This window comes from Meles meles, chromosome 14 (assembly GCF_922984935.1).
Source record: "Meles meles chromosome 14, mMelMel3.1 paternal haplotype, whole genome shotgun sequence".
NCBI lineage: Eukaryota > Metazoa > Chordata > Mammalia > Carnivora > Mustelidae > Meles > Meles meles.
Window position 1 is genome coordinate 29,805,607 of NC_060079.1, and position 20,398 is coordinate 29,826,004.

General features: G+C 38.5%; 2 protein-coding genes across 9 annotated transcripts in view; one reads left to right on the forward strand and one right to left on the reverse strand.

The window, feature by feature from the left end:
* Positions 1 to 217: 217 nt before the first annotated feature.
* On the reverse strand, positions 218 to 13,075 carry LACC1 (laccase domain containing 1). Of its 8 annotated transcripts, none has more exons than XM_045977892.1 (8): positions 10,933 to 13,075; positions 10,366 to 10,559; positions 9,194 to 9,809; positions 7,714 to 7,892; positions 6,868 to 7,033; positions 3,666 to 3,891; positions 2,418 to 2,578; positions 218 to 1,436 (listed from the first exon to the last, which is right to left on the reverse strand). In XM_045977892.1, exons 3-7 carry the CDS (start codon positions 9,753 to 9,755, stop codon positions 2,419 to 2,421), a joined length of 1,293 nt encoding a protein of 430 aa, XP_045833848.1. In that variant the 5' UTR covers positions 9,756 to 9,809; positions 10,366 to 10,559; positions 10,933 to 13,075; the 3' UTR covers positions 218 to 1,436; position 2,418. The 8 variants fall into 8 exon arrangements, with proteins under 8 accessions (XP_045833848.1, XP_045833847.1, XP_045833845.1 ...); XM_045977891.1 differs by having other exon boundaries at positions 10,924 to 13,075; XM_045977889.1 differs by having other exon boundaries at positions 10,385 to 10,559; positions 10,851 to 13,075.
* An 892-nt stretch (positions 13,076 to 13,967) lies between these two features.
* The window catches only part of CCDC122 (coiled-coil domain containing 122), a 39,316-nt gene continuing 32,885 nt past the window's right edge, over positions 13,968 to 20,398 (forward strand). Inside the window, exons 1-2 of the mRNA XM_045977895.1 lie at positions 13,968 to 15,050; positions 20,133 to 20,248. Of these exons, the coding sequence (XP_045833851.1) occupies positions 14,981 to 15,050; positions 20,133 to 20,248 (186 nt within the window). The 5' untranslated portion in view covers positions 13,968 to 14,980. The remainder of the gene's footprint in view (positions 15,051 to 20,132; positions 20,249 to 20,398) is intronic.

Below are 20,398 nucleotides of genomic sequence, written 5' to 3' on the forward strand. Positions count from 1 at the left end.
AAATCGGACTCTGCCACCATTACTTGTAGAACAGCTTTGATATGGTTAATCCACTGGTTTCCTTCTCATTCCACATTTTATTCTATCTCTGAAAATTTCTTGTACCTTGTATCTCTGGAAATTCCAAGTCCCTCTCACATTCATACTGGCTTCTTTATTCAAAATAAGTATACTCTGCTTTTTTCCCCTTATTTCTGATGATTCATCTTTTTTTTTAAACTTTGTTCAGCTTCTTATTCTTCAAATGTATGTGTTGTATGAGGTTTCACCCTTGAACCTCCTTTTTTCTCACCATGTAGTTCTGCCTAGATGATTCAGCCTACTCCAGCGAACTTGGGCCTCATCTCTGCACAGCCAGCTTCTAAATCTGTATCTTTCTACCAGCTCCCACCAAGATGTGACGTCTGTATTTCTAGTCAGTGACCAAATATATCCACTGGATATACTTCAGTTCACATGGCAAACTCACTGTTCTTCTCTCTTTTCCCAAACATTTTCCTTCCCTTTGTTGCTGTTCTTGATAGACAACCAAGCAGAAAGCTTAGAGTCATCAATGACTTCTCCACTCCTCCTTAGCTGTCATCTTCATTTTCTATTAAGAGGATCTACTGGCTCTATGTCTGACCCATCTTAATTTCCACTGCCTTAATTCTTTCTTTTTAAAAATATTTTGCCTCTTAAATAAGTCTCTCTGCTTTGGTCTCTCACAATTTAAACCCATCCTGTTACAAATGATGCTGAGGAAATAATAACACTACCCTGTTTTTTTGTGTTTATTCTTTACCTGGAAAATCAACCCTACACTCTTTGACATGGCATTTGAGACTAACTAATCTCTTTCCAACCTGCTTTTCGAGTAACTTCTGCCTACACCCTTCTCTCTCTAGAACATGGTTTACACTTTCAATTTCATAGCCCTAGTTCATGGTATTCCCTCTACCTATTATGGCTGTTCTTCATTTGTCAAAAGCCTGTACATCTTTTGGGCCCATGTGATACATCATCTTCTCTATGGCACCTTCCATAACCTTCCTTCTTCTGTACTCTTCTGCTGCTATCAAAATTAAATTTAAGTATTATAAGTGTTTATCTCCTTTACTGCATTAGACTAAAGGTGAAAAGATCTTACTCACTTTGATTCAGATATTCTTCACACAATGCCTGACAAATAGGGTATACCCAGTAAATACTGAACTGAACAGCCCTAATACTGATTTATATAACAAACAGAACAAACCTAAAGAATAATCTTCATCTAGATTTTGCTAGAATCAAATGAAACTCATTTGGCTTTGGATTAATACTGAAAATATACCTAAAGATGAATTATCCCTTGTAATCCTCTCGGTTTTAAGTAAATCAAACAGCTAAATTTTTCTCTCGTAGTCAGTTTAGAAGGAGGCAGGAAACAGTTGCATAAAAATCCAGTCAAGTATCTGTAAAAATACATAGAAAACAAATGTAAGACACTTACTAGTGCTATTACAATATCAAGGTAAGGATCATTAGGCCTGCTAAAGTCTTTTGTATATTAAAGAGTTAAAGACATTGTGAAGCTTAAAAATAATATTAATTCAGTTAAAAAGTAAACTTAAAGAAAATTAGATATATGCTAAAGGGTCAGCACTAACTCACTGTCATGAAATATTTTGTATAACTCTAAAAAAAATCTGAAATAAACACTAAATTAATGAAATTATACTCAGTCTTACTCTATGACTAGAGATCATGTATCAGCAAATTATAGCCTGTAGGCCAAAACTGCCTGGCCCCACATCTGTTTTTTAAAAATAAAGTTTTACTGAAACACAGTCATACTCATTTTGTGTTGTTACTGTCTGCTTTTGCTCTACAATGGCAAAGCTAAGTAGTTGAGACAGAGACTGTATGTACCACAAAGCCTAAAAATATTTACTATCTAAACTTGAAAAAAAATTGGCCAACCCCTGCTACAGATAATCAGTTGCAAATCTAGTTGAAATGTTGGATATGTGAGAACTTTTTATTATTCTAGAATTTAGAATTTAGAATCTTTATGCAAAGATTTCTTCTCAATAATCAAAAGAATAAAAAAGAAAATTTTAAAGATGTTATGATAGGAAATATACTGATGTCAAGTACATAGGAGATAAATGGTATACACACAGGATTTTTTAAATAAATTATTTTATTTGTATATTTGTATGCTGGCCTGATTACTTAAGTAGGAAAAGGAGTGGCTATTCTTTATATTAGAGCATGTCCCTAAAAATTAACTCTTCTACCTCTACTGCCTCACTAAAAATAGAAACTTAATTCTTCCTACATGAATAAGGGGACAAAGTTAAATATAATTAATTATTTTTTAAAATGAGGGGAGGGAAAGCTGGAAAGAGGAGAAAGAAAAGAGGTAAAGGGAGAGAAAGAACCCGCTGTACCTCATTCTCTAATTGATATGAAGCCAATCTGTGTACCAAAATTAAGGCCATCTCGGACATGGGAGAAAAACTTGTCAGGATGGCAGGACGTACAGAGGTCAAGATCTTGGTTCAGGTCTTGAATATTCTGTGGTAGAATTCCTCCCCGTTCTAGAAGAATCCTTAGGATAAAGATTTTTCAAAGATACCAAGAGTTTATTTTACCTAGCCAAAGCAGTAAAAAATACATACATATGAATATTGGTGTAAAAGAATTCTGGGAAAGATTTGCTTGGAACAATGAAAATTGGTTTTCAGATACAAAACATGAACAAATCAGGAATTTGGAAGATTTTATCACCATTAATCACTAAGTTTACATATGAACTGTAAAACCTTCTATATTGTCCTGCAGACATGACCTGGGTCCAGAATTTTATAATCAAAATCAAGTACTTATTTAGAAGAAACATCTAAAGTTACAAGGATATTTGCAGACAAGATTCATCTGATTCAGATAGAGATGCTTTTTAGTCATTTGGCCCTCCCACCTCTTGTCCTCCTATTAACAGATTTTCACAGAGAAACTGCTTCTCCATAAATACTTTACAATATGAAATATGATTATAAATTAGTGATATTAATTTCACAAGTCACATTTAACAATCAATTTCAATCCTTTCTATATGCTAAATGAGGCAGAATCTGGGCAACATTTTGTTGACTAGAATAGAAACAATTAAAATCAGACAATTTTCTTTTTTAGAAATAACAAATCATGGCTTTTAATAGCAAAACTTCGCAATTCAAAATTGAAAGGGACCATAGAAAGCTTGAGAGTGATTATGTGCTTATATTATCTAACATTTTTGCTAAGAAATATATTCCTCTAGAGAATAAAAATAATTTTAAAATATCATCTTCCTGATAGTTTATAACATTACAGATTTCAGCTGAAGAAAGACTATGAAGCACATAACAACTTTTCTATATGAAGTTTAAGTACATCTCTCAAAACTGTAAGTCAAATAATAGCTTCCTGCACTTTTAAGTCAGTAAGAGATAACAGGAAAATTTCTGTTAGTCAAACTTAAATGAGAATAGATTTCATAATCAAAATATGTTTTTGTATAAAATACGTATGTCAGCTACTTATTTATCTGCCACCTCAATTTTCTTGGAGTTATTAACTGTTGTCTAAAATGATTTTCATTTTAGAAACAATAAGCAATAACCAAACTTGCAGTTTGGGAATGAAATCAAACATACCTGGTGGTTTTACGAATGTCAACATAGGGATTTGGTGAATCAAATAACCGTACACATTCAGGATCAAGATTATGAAATTTCTTTGCTGATTCCCTTGGCAGAGTAAAACAGCAAGGTCCTACTGAAGGTCCCAGTACAACAATAATGTCTTCCAAATTACACCCATATTCTGTGATCATAGCATTTACTGTAGCCATAGCAACACCTAGCAAAGTACCCCTCCAACCTGGTAAAAAGGAAGAAAAAGATAAGGGAAGTTAAAACATAGCATTTCACCTTAATTTATATCTAACTTAAAAATGAGCAGAGTTAGTTTGCGTATTTTTCAAAGTTCAGAAATAGCAATGAACCACAAGATCAATTAATTAAGCTAAATAACCAATTAACAAAAACACTGGTTTTTCTTTTCTTTTTTTTTTTTTAAGATTTTATTTATTTATTTATTTGAGAGAGAGAGAGAGAGCAGAGTGGAGAGGAGAGGGAGAAGCAGGACCCTGGGATCATGGCCTGAGCCTAAGGCAGACATTTAACTGACTGAGCCACCCAGACACCCCTAAAACACTGGTTTTTAAATGAGGTACACTATGCAAACCACCTGACATGGGAGAGATATGTAATGGAAGGTCCCTTCCACTTCCTTTAAAAATATTCTACACTTTCAGTTTCCAGTGGGATTGATTATACTTTATAAGTCTTCTCTCTCTCTCCTTCACTTTTTTTAGACACTTTTTTTAAATTTGGGGGGAGGAAATATACATAATATTAAATTTACCATTTTAACTCCTTGTAAGTGTATACTTAAGTAGTGTTAAATATATTCACATTGTTGTGCAACCAAGTTCTAGAACTTTTTCATCTTGCAAAACTGAAACTCAATGCCCATTAAATAACAACTCCCCATCACCACTTTGCCCCAGCCCGTGGTACTCACCATTCCACTGTGTCTATGAATTTGACTACTTCAGATACCTCATGTAAGCGGAATCTTACAGTGTCTCTTGTGACTGACTTCCTACATTTAGCATAATGTCCTCAAGGTCCTCATTCAGGTGTAAGGATTTCCTTCCTTTCTAATGCTAAATAATATTCCACTGTATGCATTTATCACATTTTGCTTATCCATTCATCCATCTATGGAAACTTGTATTGCTTCCACCTCTTCGCTATTATGGATAATTCTGCTATAAGCACAGGTGTGCTTTCAGTTCTTTTGGATATATACCCAGAAGTAGAACTGCTGGATCATATGGTAATTCTATTTTAAATTTTTTGAGGAACCACCATACTATTTTTTATAGCAGCTGCACCATTTTACATTCCCACCAATTGTGCATCAGAGTTCTAACTCCTCCACATTTTCACCATTTGCTAGTTTCTTATTTCTTTTTTTAAAATTAGCTATCCTAATAGGTGTTAGGTGATATCTCATTATAGTTGTGATGTGCATTTCCTTAATTATTAGTGATCTATATATATATATTATATATATATATTATAATATATATATATTATTAAGCATCTTTTCATCATTTGCTTGTTGGCCATTTGCTTATCATGTTTGGAAAAATATCTATTCAAGTCCTTTGCCCATTTTTAACTGGGTTATTTTTTTTGTTGAGTTGTAGATTCTTTATATATTCTGGACATTAACCCCTTATCAGATATACGAATTGCAAATATTTTCTCCCATTCCGTGGGTTGCCTTTTAACTTTGTTGTCTGTGTCCTTTGATGCAGTTTATTAGTTTTGATTAATTTCAATTTATCTGTCTTTACTCTTGTTTCTTGTGCTTTTGGTTTCACACCTATAAAGCCATTGCCTAAACCAAGTTTATGAGGATTTACATTTTCTTTAATAAGTTTTATAGATTTAGCTCTTACATTTAGGTCTTTAACCTGTTTTGAGTTAATTTTTATATACGATGTAAGATAAAGATCTAACATAATTCCTTGAATGTAAATATCCACTTTTCTCAGTACTATTTGTTGAAGAGACTGTCCTTTCCCCACTATATAGTCCAGGTACCTTGTTAAAAATCTTTTGATCATATATGCAAGGGTTTATTTCTGGGCTCTTTTTAAATATATTTTTATAACAAGTTTTGAAATCAGAAAATGTCAGACTTTTAACTTTATTTAATAGTGTTACATTTTGACAGCTTTAGTATATGTGCTGCTGAAGCAAGCACTCATTTGGACAGCTTTAATCTTTGATATTTAAAAATAATGTTTCAAAACCTAAGAAGTAACAAATAAGATTCTCTTTTTATATCCAAAATCTAAGACTCAAATAACTTTTTGACAATGTCCAATCATAAATGTGACTTCTAGTCATCCACTCCCATAACTTTAGCTAGATCAGAAGAAAAATATGCCACCTTATTTTTTTGTCTAAAAAGCACAGTAGTCAGATTTACAAGCAGAAAAAAATATCAAAAGTCATCCCTCATTTCACAACGTCATAGCCACAGGATAATCTAAATAGCATTTTAAAATACCTTCAGAAAACAAAATTCCATAACCTTAACACAACAACGAAAATCCTTTGTTCTTAACTTTAGATAATATTTAAAGGCACTAGCCTATAACATATTAAACTAAATTCAGTTTTCCAAGCATACCTTGCTTCTTACCTCCATACCTTTACATATATACTGCTGCACCTTCATTCCCATGAATACCTTTCTCCAACATACTTATCTTCTTGGTCCCCATTGCCTAGAGTTTAAAGGTTCTCAACAAGAGCCAGTAACACTCCCTCTGGAGTGTTCTGAAAAGCATGGAGGTGCTTTTTGCTGTTGTTGTTGTTATTACAACTGGGGTGCTACTGGCATTAGAAATTTTGAAAGCCAAGCAAGCTACAATATAAGATTATCTTGCCCAAAATGTTAATAGCAACCCTGCTGAGAAACCCTGGCACCTAGTCAAGTCCTGCAAATTCCTCAGGAATCAGCCTGGGTACTGCTTCCTTTGGGAATTCTACTCTGATTCATGTAATTTGACTTAAGTACTACTTTTATCTGTTCCTATAATAAAAGTATGCTGGCTCTACTCCTTAAATTGTATTAATTTAATAAAAATTAAATATTTTTATATTTAATACCTGTAAGGTAATTAACTGTCATGCCCACTAGAAAGAAATTATAACTTTTCCTATACTACAAAACTGGCAAAATCCTAAAGGCTTAATTAAGTACACTTACCAGAGTGAGCAACACCACATGCTTTTCTGACAGGATCAGCAAAAACAATTGGTATACAGTCAGCACCAAGAGCTGCTATTGTGACTCCCCTCTGATTTGTGGTGATTCCATCATAAGATTCAGGTTCCTTCCTTCCCATAATCCAGACGTCATTGGCATGATCAGTCTAATACCAAAGATGTGTGATAAAAATATTGAAAGTAGAGTTTCTGATACCATAAGCTTTTTCTGAAAATACTGATTTTGTACAAAATTATATAACCAGTTTAATATTACTAGCAAGCATTAAAAATACCACTTCGATAGTAAAATAACAAATTTACTTGTCATTTAACTTTTGGTATTATAATCTCTGTATATTTTATTCAAAGGAAAACAGACTTTAACACTTAATAATTTAATATAGTCCATCACAAACATCTCCTACTAGAGATGGGTAAATCTCTACTTGCAGCAGTTTCCATAAAGTACTATTTATGGAAAGAAGTTAAATTAATTACCAAATTAAAGATATTCTTACTTTTCCTAGCCCAAATAAAGCTAGAATTCTGTAACAAACAAGGCATCAATAGTGATCCTAGTTCCTCCTAGTGTTAATTTAGAAAATAATGGCCTTTCTCTCCCACCATTCTGGAATCTTCTTTCTAAATCAAAAAGGGCAGTGGTACTATAAGAATTAACTGTACTTTTAGATACAAGAAAAACAACCATATCATTATCCTAAAATTTTAGATAAAACACCAGATGCGAAAGTTAAATAGCTTGATTAAAGTCTATGTAATCATTAGCACAGTCATCAGTCATGAATATATTTTAGATCTTCTAAAACATGAAACAAAATTTTACCTTTATTCGGTAAAATTTCTCCACATTAAATCCTACAGCATCCCCCAACCTACGCAGATTTTCTTGAACAACAATCTTGGGATCTCTCCTTTTGGAACTACTGAAGAGATTGAATGAGCTAAGAGTTGGGATGTAGGATATTCCACCCGTTCTTGTAGTAAATCCATGTAAGAAAATATCTGTTGAAGATGAATGGATAAAGAAGATGTGGTATATATACACAATGGAATACTATGCAGCCATCAAAAGAAATGAAATCTTGCCATTTGCGACGACGTGGATGGAACTAGAGCGTATCATGCTTAGTGAAATAAGTCAATCGGAGAAAGACAACTATCATATGATCTCCCTGATATGAGGACATGGAGAAGCAACATGGGGGGTTAGGGTGATAGGAGAAGAATAAATGAAACAAGATGGGATTGGGAGGGAGACAAACCATAAATGACTCTTAATCTCACAAAACAAACTGGGGGTTGCTGGGGGGAGGTGGGATTGGGAGAGGGGGAGGGGGCTATGGACATTGGGGAGGGTATGTGCTATCGTGAGTGCTGTGAAGTGTGTAAACCTGGCGATTCACAGACCTGTACCCCTGGGGATAAAAATACATTATATGTTTATTAAAAAAAAAAAATTTGGAAGGGGAGGCGAACCATAAGAGACTATGGACTCTGAAAAACAACCTGAGGGTTTTGAAGGGTCAGGGGTGGGAGGTTGGGGGAACAGGTGGTGGGTAATGGGGAGGGCACGTTTTGCATGGAGCACTGGGTGTTGTGCAAATACAATGAATACTGTTACGCTGAAAAAATAAATAAAATGGGAAAAAAAGAAAAAAAAAGAAAATATCTGTTGAATAGAAGTAACAAAGAGTAAAAATATGCTATACAAAAGACTATAAAATGTTACAAACCCAGTGTCTCAGCAAGACTTTCCCTGACACCTCAAGCTGCATGTTTTTCTAGCTTCCTATTTCTACAGTACTGTGTACCTCGTGTGTTCTGTTATATATGGCTTTATGTTTGCTTTACCTTCCCCATGGGATTATTGCTCTTTAAAGAGTATCTTCTGTCCCATTTGTCTTTGTTATTCCTAACAGCATATAGCCCACAGTAAATATTTAACCAAGAAGTAAGATTCATATTTTAAAATTTCATTCTTCTGTGAAGGTGCCAATGAGTTAAAGTATCAGAATTTCTAAATAGGAGATGCTTAGGGTCATAAATCTCATTTTAAAGGAAGGCTGGGGAATTTGTCTTAAAACTGAATTTGCATAAAGCAAATTTATTTGTTAAGGGTGGCATTGAAGGGGCTATCCCTTGGTATTCCTTGACATCCCTCACACTCCCATGTTGCAACTGATGTCAATGAGCTAATAAACCTATAGTCTATGAAAGAAAGGAGGGGGGAAAAAGGTGAACAACCTCTAAAGAAAGACTCGTTTTTCATGTATACAGCAGAAACAACACAGTGTTTAACACACCTGAGATTAAAGGAGATGTGATAATGGTTAACTCTCCTCTCAGTGCTGGCAGGCTTCTCAAATATGTTTGAATTTCATTCTGGATTGCTTCTACTTCTTGAGCTGTGATCATGTTTATTTCAGTGGATTGTTTCAAAGGATCTCCCCTCGAAGTCACCTGTAAGTCTTCAAACTCAAAACTGTAAACATCGGTGAAGAGCTGATCAATAAAAGCCTTCAGTAATGTCTTCCGGTGCATGGATACAATTACTTTAATGCTGGTCAAATTTTTTTCATCAATTTTTTGCTTAATATTATACAAAGAGGCAGCCATACTAGGATTGCTAACAATCTCAAATTCTCTCAAGAGAGTTGATAATCCATTGCTTGCTTCTAATTCACAGTTATTATGTGCACCATCCCTTTCACAGCTGATGTTACTGCAACATATTATACAAAGAAACTTGGCCTTGGCAGCATGGTGGTATCTGACAGCATTCAATGTCTTCAGAAATGCCTGGTGACTGTTTTTCTGAGAGTTAAATTTCAAACCAAAGAAATCAATCAACACTGCTTCTGCCATCCTTCAGGAGGGTACAAGGCCCTTCAAAGATTTCTGTGCCTCCTAAGAAATCACCTACAAAGAAAAATTAGCCTAAGAATGCAAAATTATATCAATCTTCTCATAGTTACAAATTTGTACCTACGTTTTAAAAAAAAAGTTTTACCGATCTAAAAACATAAATAAAACAGTTGATCTAGATGACTCCAAGAAAAGCTAGTCCATTATTTGTCCTAAGAGAACCATGAACGTAGAACCATCTTTCAATTCGTTTTGTGAAAGTGATTTGTACATCTTTCCAGTACAGCAACAGCTCCTGGGGGCGGGGCGTGTGTGTGTGTGTGTGTGTGTGTGTGTGTTTGTGTGTGTGTGTGATGTTTTTTCACACAGCAAATTTTAAGTAGGGAATTACTTAACTTAGACAAAGTCCTGCTTTTTAATTACAGGGTGTCAATTTATGGTATATGTGTATCATTAATCCTGACATGACTGGCATGTTAGTCCACACCCCTTCATATGAAATATCGGGGCCTTCAATAAAATTTACGTTTTTAAGGGAATAAAAGCTGAAACGATTCTAGGATTGACACAGCACTCCAGGTCAGCGATTTGGAACAGACGTACTGCCCACCTGCTTCCTTACTCGGGACCTGGCCCTCGCCCCGCGCGGATCTTCTCCGCTCCTAGCCCAGGAAGCCGGTTTCTCTTCAGGAGCCGCCTTGGGTGGTGACCCCCGCGGCCCAGGGCGCTTTTCTCCACTCCCAACCTCCACTCTGGACGGTACTGGGCTCCCACTGAAGTTCATCTCGTCAGATTTGAAAAACACTGAGAGAAGTGAGCGGAGTCACAACCATCCTCCCTTCTGCCTTGGGAAATGCCACCAAAAGCATCTGTCCCCCTCCCGATCCCGTGCTGGGTCTCCACCAACCCGGGCGCCTCCGCCGCCTCCTCCCCGCCCCCTTGAGACTTTCTGATCCCACCGATGCCCAACGCAGGCAGGTTTCCCCGTCCCGCCTCTCAGCGCTCAGCCTGGGCTTGCACCCTCCGGCTTCCGCGAGTTCTGAGGCGCCCCAGCGCCGCCACCGCCCACCCCCCCACCCGGAGCCTGGACGGAACCCGGAAGCCACGACCGTGGCACCTGGAGTTCTCAGCCCGATCCGTGACTCCGCCGCTGCAGCGCCTGACCCACCTCACCCACCTCACCACCGACCCACCACGGGCGCCCCGCCAGACGTGGGCACGACGGCTGGGGCCCAGCGGCTGCGGAGGACCGGGCTGAGCCAGGCCGACGACCTGCAGGGAGGCACGAGCGGAGAAGGCTGGGTACAGAAAGGCGCGGGGGGGAAAGCCCGAGAGGAGCCCAGCGCGGGCCCCCGCGGCCGCCTTAGCAGTTCCGGGTCAGCTCAGCCCGTCGAGACCGTCCTACGCCGCACGGTTGAGGCCAGAGAAACAGGAACCAGAGCCCTCTAGCCGGAGCCAGCCGGGTCAGCTGCCGGGGCCGGGACGGCAGGCCGTGAGGGGAACTGGGCGGGAGGCAGGCCGTGACCGTGGCGTGGCTGCGGGCGGGCCCTTGAGTGGGGAGGGACGTCGGGCGTGCAGGTGAAGGGAGCGGGGGCGGCTGGTAGGCTTGCGGGCCCCTTAGGGAAGCGGGACCGCTGAGAGGCTGGCGAGCAGGTGAAGGGAGCCGGGCGGCTGGCAGGCTTGCGGGCCCCTCAAGAGAGCCGGGCGGCTACGAAGCTGCGGGGCGGGTGAGGGGAGCAGGGCTGCCGGCTGGTGGGCGGGACCCTGGGCAGGGGGGCGGGCCAGTGAGGGGCGGGCTGTGGGCGGGCCTGTGAGGGGACAGGACGGCTGGCTGGCAGGCAGGTTGGTTCCGGGAGCAGGGCCGCGGGAAGTCGGGCGGGTTAGGGGAGGGGGGCGGCTGCCAGGGTGGCTGGCGGGCGAGGAGAGGGGGTCGGCAGGAAGGTAGACCATTAAGAGGGGCGAGCGCCCAGCAGGCTGGCTGGCGGGCCAGTGAGGGGGCGGGCGGTGGGCCGGCCCCTGACAGGAGGGCAGGCTGGAGAATGGAGCATGCGGGCGGGAGCGCGGGCCAGGTGAGGGGGGCGGATTGGAGAGGTAAGTAGGGCAGCTGGAAAGCTGCTGGGCAGGTGAGGGGAGCAAGGCAGCGGGAAGGCCGGTGGGCCGCCGAGGGGAGCAGCAGGTGGGCAAGGAGGGCGAGTCAGTGAGGGGGACCGGTGGGCCCGTGAGGGGAGAGGGGCGTCTGGAAGGCTGGCGGGCGGGTGAGGGGAGCGGGGCCGCGGGAAGGCAGGCGGTCCCCTAAGGAGAGGCGGGGACCCGGGGAGCAAATGGCAGACTCCCTCCTGAGAGTGGAAGCCCTCTCCCCAAGCCCACTCCCCCAAACGCTCGAGGACGAGCCGTGTGGGTCAGACACTTGGTTTCATCACCGGAGCCCAACCCTGAGAACCAGCTTGTGTTAGCACTTGGAAATTTGCCCCATCCAGGGTTCAAGTAATCCGCCTCCTTGGGTGGAGTTAGTTTGTACTTCTTGCTGTTTTTTACACTGTGTGGCTTTTTTTTGTTCCCAGAAACACTTGGTTGAACCTTCCTTTGCCTTTTTGCTGATTCCACCTTACTTGCTGACTGGACGGGACGAACACTCTTTACAGCTCCTCTACTTGCACTGACAAAGTCTTGTACAGCCGTTTAAAAATACGTGCCACTAGCAGAAAATTAGAAGGCAGTAACTCTCAGAATTGTGATAAATTAGCATCCCTTGTCTAACCTCAATGAGTATAACATTCATTTAGAAATATCGAACAGCTACTACATGGAGGGCAGATGCTAAGATAAAGGGAAAATCTGTCCCGCCTTCGAAGAGTAGGAGAAAGGGCGCTTCCTGTGGAACTGGTTATGATGGAAGGAGAGGTCCCTTTGTCTTCATTGTTGCTCAGACGATAAATGCTGAAGAAGTTTTGCCTGAAAGAGTACAAGTCCTACATATCTGGGAGTTTGGAAGAGCACTTGGAGGTGGGCAAGTGCTTCCATTCTATTTGACTAGGTGCTGGGATCACCAACCCAGAATAGAAACTCGCTGTTCAGTATCCCTAGCAGGTGTTTTTGTCAAAATTTGTATTTTCATGATTTTTGTGGGGCATTCGTTAAGAGCCTTCGGCTGATGGTACCCGTGATCAGAGGGTGCACTCCTCACTCTCTGAGTTTATGTTAAATACTACCTTAAGCAAAATAGAGATCTTTTGAGTTGGTTTAAAACATTTATCCATGTTTTTACAATGATGGGAATTCATTTCCTTTCATTAAACAGTAGTGGCAGTAAAAAAAATTTTTAAGATTTTTTTTAAAATTTATTTATTTGACAGAGATCACAAGTAGGCAGAGAGGCAGACAGAGAGAGAGAGAGAGAGAGGAAAGCAGGCTCCCTGCTGAGCAGAGAGCCCGATGCGGGACTCCATCCCAGGACCCTGGGATCATGACCTGAGTGGAAGGCAGAGGTCTAACCCACTGAGCCACGCAGGCACCCAACAGTAAAAAATTTAAAAGTATTTCAAAATAGGAAAGCTGCCAGGGAAGAGAGTTTGTCATTGTGTTGTATTCACATAACATTTCTTTTCACCATTTGTTCCTAGACTATCTAGCCTCATCACCTAACTCTGTTACCTCATCTCCATTCACCCCATTCCAGTGGTTCTTCTGGCTGCACATCAGAACTACAAACAGAACTTAAAATAATCTAGGGATTCCATTCAATATATATTTGAATCAGAATCTCTAGGAGTCAAGTCTGGGCATGTTTTTCTTTGATGTTTATTTTGTTTTAATCTATACAGGTGATTCAGATGCATAATTAGCTTTAAAAAAACAACTGCCTTATTCCCAAGCCACTCAAACTAAAGGCTGTTCCTTTTTGGAATACCCTTCTCTTTTTATGCTTGTCTAACTGCTACTTGTTAAGATCTTCCAAGCTCAATCATAACTTTCCTTGAATCCCCTTTCCCTCACCAGACAGAATTAATTGCTTCTTCCTTAGCATTTTGTTCATACAAAAGAAACCGTTTCATTGATGTAGTCTGGACCCAGAGCCTAGCAATAAACTGAAAAAGTTAATTAAACACTATAATGTGTACACTTTATAAAGTGTATAAGTGTACACTTTATAAAGTGTATAAGTGTACACTTTATAAAGTGTATAAGTGTACACTTTATAAGGAACTTGATAGTATATAAATTTTCTCTAAATCTGTTTTTTTTTTCTTTAGTCAGTTTAACCAGAGAGTCATTATAAAATGCATTCTCTCAAAGTTATAGAAACAGAAGTCCCAAATCTAGGTGTTGTCAGGACCATATTCCCTTCAAAGTGTCTTATTTTCCTTGCCTCTTCCAGCTTCTGGTGGCTCCAGGTGTTTGTTCCTTGGCTTGGAGCTGGGTGACTTGGGACTCTGTCTTCATACTCATATGGTCTTCTTAATGTGTGTTTGATTTTCAAATCTTCCTCTACCTTTCTGCTATAGGACACCTGTGTGGAAATAATGACCAACCATATGAGAACAGCAAAGATTATTTATTCAGAGTTTGCTATGTCAAGGGAGTCAGCTACTATCACTTGTGTGTTGGCTGAGTAGGAAATCTTTAATCGTGGGGAAAAAAGGAAATCTTCAGGTATACCCTGATTGGAGACTATTGGTATAGGAAAGTTGTAGGTAAGTTAACTAGAAATGGGACATCCTATGTGATTGGCTAAGAGTGTACATTTTGGCTTTCTCTGGTCCCAATTAGGGGAGCTGTTAGTTATTCATCAAATACTGGTCATCTGGAGCCAATTGTTACAGGACTTACTGTTTGGCTTCTGGAATTGTTATTAGAGATAGTGGTCTAGCTTCCTACAAGTCTGACATAGATAGCAGAATGGCTTCCTAGTCTGATTACTGTAGATAATCTGACTTCCTGAATTTGTTGCTGCAGGTTGTCAGTAAAAGTGCTGTATTTATACATGGTCTGGCCACTGTTTGCATAGATAGTCTCTTACCTGTCATTGGATTTAGGTGGGACCCTAAATTTAAGCACATTTAGGTCCACCCTAAATCCAGGATGATCTCAAGATACTTAATTACATCTGCAAAGACTATTTTTCCAACTAAGACCACATTCACAGGTTCTGGAGCGTAGGACATGGACATATTGGGGGAGAGGGTATACTGTTCAACCCACTACAAGCTCCTTGTGGTTTTGAAATCATGCTTACTTATAGAGTAACAGAAGATAACAGAAGATCTTGCTTCTTACCGTTCTCAATGAAGCAAGCAGGTAGGTTATGACTGGATTTCATCATAGGCTTATCATTTCAATTTGAAATAGTGGTCCAGCCATCCCTTAAAGCTTGGATTCCAGCTGCTGATCAGTCTCTGTATGTTTACACTTTAAAAGGACACATTTGGTAGTCCAGTACTATCAGGAAATTCAGAGAAATCTCATCTTTGATGGAAAGCTAAAAGCAATGTGGATAATGTATTAATGTTGCCTGTATTGTCTTTAATAGGAAGTTAAGGAACGGTATAAATCCTCTGGGTGTTTTGTTTTGAGCAGTCTGAAACCTTAGTCACATTGCCTAGTCAAAAAAGAGGTAATGCCTAGCCCTACCAAATCCTAACACACAAGTAAATAATAGATGTGAATACATTTTTTATGATTCAGTTAATTAATTCCTTTGGATGACTCTGACAATGTTGTAACTTCTCTTGAAAACATATGGTTGAAAAGACATGTTGTTGTTGTTTTTTACCTGAAATGTACGTTTTTACTCATTTATAGTTTGTCACATTTTTCTCACTATTATCTTGTTGGAACTGAACCACTCAAATCTGATTTCATCATGTTTCTGAAAAATCATAATTTAAAATTTGCTTGATACCAGGAAATTCTTTAATCTCATCTTTCCCCGGGCTAATTTTTGGCTTTCTCAGTTAAATATCAGCTTTAGATATTAAACCCCCCTCCCACTTAGAAAACAATTTCACACAAGAAAAAGTATCTGTTTTCTGATAAAGTATCTATTCTAAGAGGGTAGAATGATATTATAAACTTAACTACTTTAACTGCCTAGCAGGTTCATATGACAGCTTTTTCCATTCAGAATGAAAAACAGTGCTTATGTGACATGGGTGCACATATACATTTGTCTCCTCTTAATTCTTCTAAGCTAAAAGCTCTCAAAGGCCCCAGAGTAGTTTGGTAAACTTGCTTTATTTTGGTCATTAAGTTGGAAGAGGTACCAGATGATGAGTTTCCAAAAACTCAGAACGTGGCCTTTTCAAATTCTTCCAAGGGTTACATAGAGGGCCTTGCCTCTTCAGTGCAAAAGAGACAATGCACAAATCATGATTATCCCAGTGCTTTAGTACATATTGAGTGCCTAATAAATGTAATCTGGATCCTAATAGTTTCAAATTACATCCTTCCTACTTGTTGGATGTGTGGCCTTTGGCTAATTTCTTAATTTCTCCAAGTTTTAAGTTTATTCATCTACAAAATATGAGTAAAAATAGAATTTAGCCCATAGGATTGCTCTGAGGAGAAATAAAGATAATTCATGTAAAAGCACCTAGAAAAATGCTAGTTACTTGCAAGTACTCAATAAATATTGACTATAGTTATAAAAGAATGGTAGTTTAATATAGCATCTGCATTATACTGTTTACTGTAAAACTAATTATTTTAGTTGAAAGTATTTTTTCTAAATGATTATGTTTTATATGTAAATTGGACATTTACTATGGAATACTATAGATATTGTTTATTTAATCAGAGTCACTTAATTCATCTTTATATTGCTCACAATACCTTGCATATTATATGTACCTACATATGTGGCTTGAATGAAAGAGTAATTGATGCTGTCTAGTCTAAACTCTGTTTTCATTAATTTAAGCAATTGTAATGCATTATCAGTAGATGGCAGTAGTTTATTTTCATTTTTATCTTTTGTCCATTCTACAATAGAGATCCAGAAAAAAATAAAACTCCCAATTTAATTTTTTTTTAAAGATTTTCTTTGTTTATTTGGGGGTTGGGGAGTGGCAGGAAGAGGGGCAAAGGGAAAGAGAGAAGCGAACTCCACCCCTGAGCAGGTAGCCTCACTTGGTACTTAATTCCATCCATGACCAGATCATGACCTGAGCCAAAGGCAGACAGTTAACTGACTGAGCAACCCAAGCACCCTCAAACTTTCCCAATTTTATTTTTTATTTATTTATTTATTTTTTTAACTTTCCCGATTTTAAAGTAGTTACCCTTTCACAATTAGATAAAATTTCACAATTTCAAATCAATTTCACAATTGATTAAAATAAATGACACCCAAGAGTTTTTCAGTTTATGTTGCCTCAGATATAGAGATCAAGAAATACCAGTTATGTTATTTTTTATGATGTAAATTTAATTTTCTCCATTTTTTACATTTCACTACCAAATTCTTTAAGGAATACAGAAATGAATAAGACATTATATTTGTCTTCCTGGTGCTTACAGTCTAATGGAGAGATAAAGTATATAATAATGGAAATAGTAAGAATAAAAACTGTTGAGTAGCAGGAATTTGCTAAATGCTGTCATGCATTACTTCATTTAGTCCTCCCAATGAGATAGGTATTACTATTGTTTCTGTTTTATAGGATAAGGACTTTGAGGCCCATATTGGAAAGAATTTACCTTATGAATTAGTAAGTGGTACAACCCGAGTCCAAGGCTAGTTCTATCTTACTCTATGACCTAAACTGTTATCATGGTATAATAGAGATATAGAAACAATTGGACTAAAGAGACGGAAGGATCATATATACCAAGAAAGACTTCTTTTTTTAAAAAATATTTTATTTATTTATTTGACAGAGATCACAAGTAGGCAGAGGCAGGCAGAGAGAGAGGAGGGAGCAGGCTCCCCGCTGAGCAGAGAGCCTGATGCGGGACTGGATCTCAGGACCCTGGGATCATGACCTGAGCCGAAGACAGAGGCTTTAACCTACTGAGCCACCCAGGCACCCCAAGAAAGACTTCTTAAAGAAGATGCCATCTATGATGGAGTTGAAAGACTGGCTATGATGTTGACATGGTGGGAACAGTATTTTAGGAGCATAAGTCTATCATTAGAACAAGGTAAACTGGAGCGGAGATAGACTACAAATAGACACCTATTAAGTAAGTGCCAGGCACTGTTCTAAGGTCTCTACCCTTATGGAGCTTACATCAGTAAAAGGAGATAAAAAAAGAAACAAATGCATATAAAATATCAATGGTGACAAATGCTATTAAGAAAAATGAGGCAGTTGAGGAGAATACAGGCAGCAATCTCTTTGACCATAGCCACAGCAACTTCTTCCTAGAAACATAGCCAAAGGCAAGGGAAGCAAGGGCCAAAATGAACTACTGGGACTTCATCAAGCTCAAAAGCTTTTGCACAGCAAAGGAAACAGTCAACAAAACCAAAAGACAACTGACAGAATGGGAGAAGATATTCACAAATGACATGTCAGATAAAGGGCTAGTATCTAAAATCTATAACTCAACACCCAAAGAACAAATAATCCAATCAAGAAATGAGCAGAAAACATGAACAGACATTTCTGCGAAGAGGACATCCAGATGGCCAACAGACACTTGGAAAAATGTTCACCATCACTTGGCATCAGGGAAATACAAATCAAAGCCACAATGAGATACTACCTCGTACCAGTCAGAATGGCTTAAATTAACAAGTCAGGAAATGACATATGTTGGAGAGGATGCGGAGAAAGGGGAGCTCTCCTACACTGTTTTTGGGAATGCAAGCTGGTGCAGCCACTCTGGAAAACAGCATGGAGGTTCCTCAAAAAGTTGAAAATAGAGCTACCCTACAACCCAGCAATTGCATGACTGGGTATTTACCCTAAAGATACAAATGTAGTGATCCCGAAGGGGCATTTGCACCCGAATGTTTACAGAAGCACTGTCCACAATAGCCAAAGTATGGAAAGAACCTAGATATCCATCATCAGAAGAATGTATAAAGAAGATGTGGTATATATATACAATGGAATACTATGCAGCCATCAAAAGAAATAAATCTTGCCATTTGCAATGACATGAATGGAACTAGAGGGTATTATGCGGAGTGAAATAAGTCAATCAGAGAAAGCCAATTATCAGATGATCTCCCTGATACGAGGAATTTGAGAGGCAGAGTGGTGGGTCTGGGAGGTAGGGAAGGAAAATATGAAACAAGATGGGATGGGGAGGGAGACAAAATATAAGAAACTCTTAATCTCACAAAACAAACTGAGTGTTGCTGTAGGGGAGGGGGTATGGAGAGGGTGGTTGAGTTATGGACATTGCAGAGGGTATGTGATATAGTGAGTGCTGCCAAGTGTGTAAGCCTGATGATTCACAGACCTGTACCCCTGGGGCAAATAATACACTGTATGCTAATAAAAATAATGAATAAAAAAAATGAGGCAGGATAAGGAAATGGAAAATGAAGGAGGAGAGGTCATGTTTTAAAGAATGTTATGACGGAAGCCTCTCTAGTAATAGTATTTAAAAGTGGTAAGCAGTGAGTGGATTCCAATATAATGTAAAGGTAGAACCAATAAGTTTTGCTAAAAGAATTGCATGCAGCATATAAAAGAGAAGGCAAGATTCTGGCTTGTCCTTTTAGTGAACAGTTGTTTTCAGGATCACCAGTATATATGACAGGAGAAAAAAAGAAAGGAAAGTGAAAATTTATCAATATTGATTATTTTATAGGCATAAAGAAAGTGAGCCAAAAAGAGAGAAAGAGAGGAGAATGTCAAGCAACAAAGAAAGGAAGAGTCAAGGAGTTCCTGAAGAAGGTAATGAAGCAATCTTAAGAAATAAATTATTTAAAAAAAATAATTAAAGGATAAACGGCAACAAAAAGGTAGTATGATAGGATAATTGTGTTAAAGTGTATAGCCAAATACAATAGAAGGAAGCTATTAAATTTCTCCAGGAGGACAATTAGATGGTATTTAGAAAAGGCATAACAACAGGCCTTTAATGAAAATTCATCAACTATAATTGCGGTATACTTATTATGGTAGCACTGTAATTATGCATATGTGTAAGTGGTCTGGATAAAAAAAAATGAGGACGATCAAAATATTTATACTGTTCCGTACAGGAACAGGTATAACATTACAGTAGGCTATTCTGCATTGTGTATTATTATGGCTTTTGATTTTGGTTTTGTTTATAGTCAGAAAGGGAAGATTACCAATTCTAAATCTACTTTATTAATGAGACATATCACATTTTTCATGACTTTGAGTGAAGAAACAATAACTTTCTTAGAGTGTTTGCAACTTATGGTTTTATGTACTTTATTCTTTTGTCTAGCTCTGGCTAACCAAGGCACATCTTCATTAACTGACGCTGTAGAGCAAGTTGCAAAGCAACAACAATCACAAACATCAGAAATAGAAAAAAACAAAAAAGTTCTGTTCCATTTGCAGGTAATCTACTTCATATAGTCTTTTAAATGAATCAATACTGTCTTTAAAATGATATTGAATTATTAACAGGGAAGTTATGAAGGATACTTAATTTGGGAGGCTATTTGAAACTCCTGTTTTTCATGTTTACTCCTTCTTAATTATTCTATT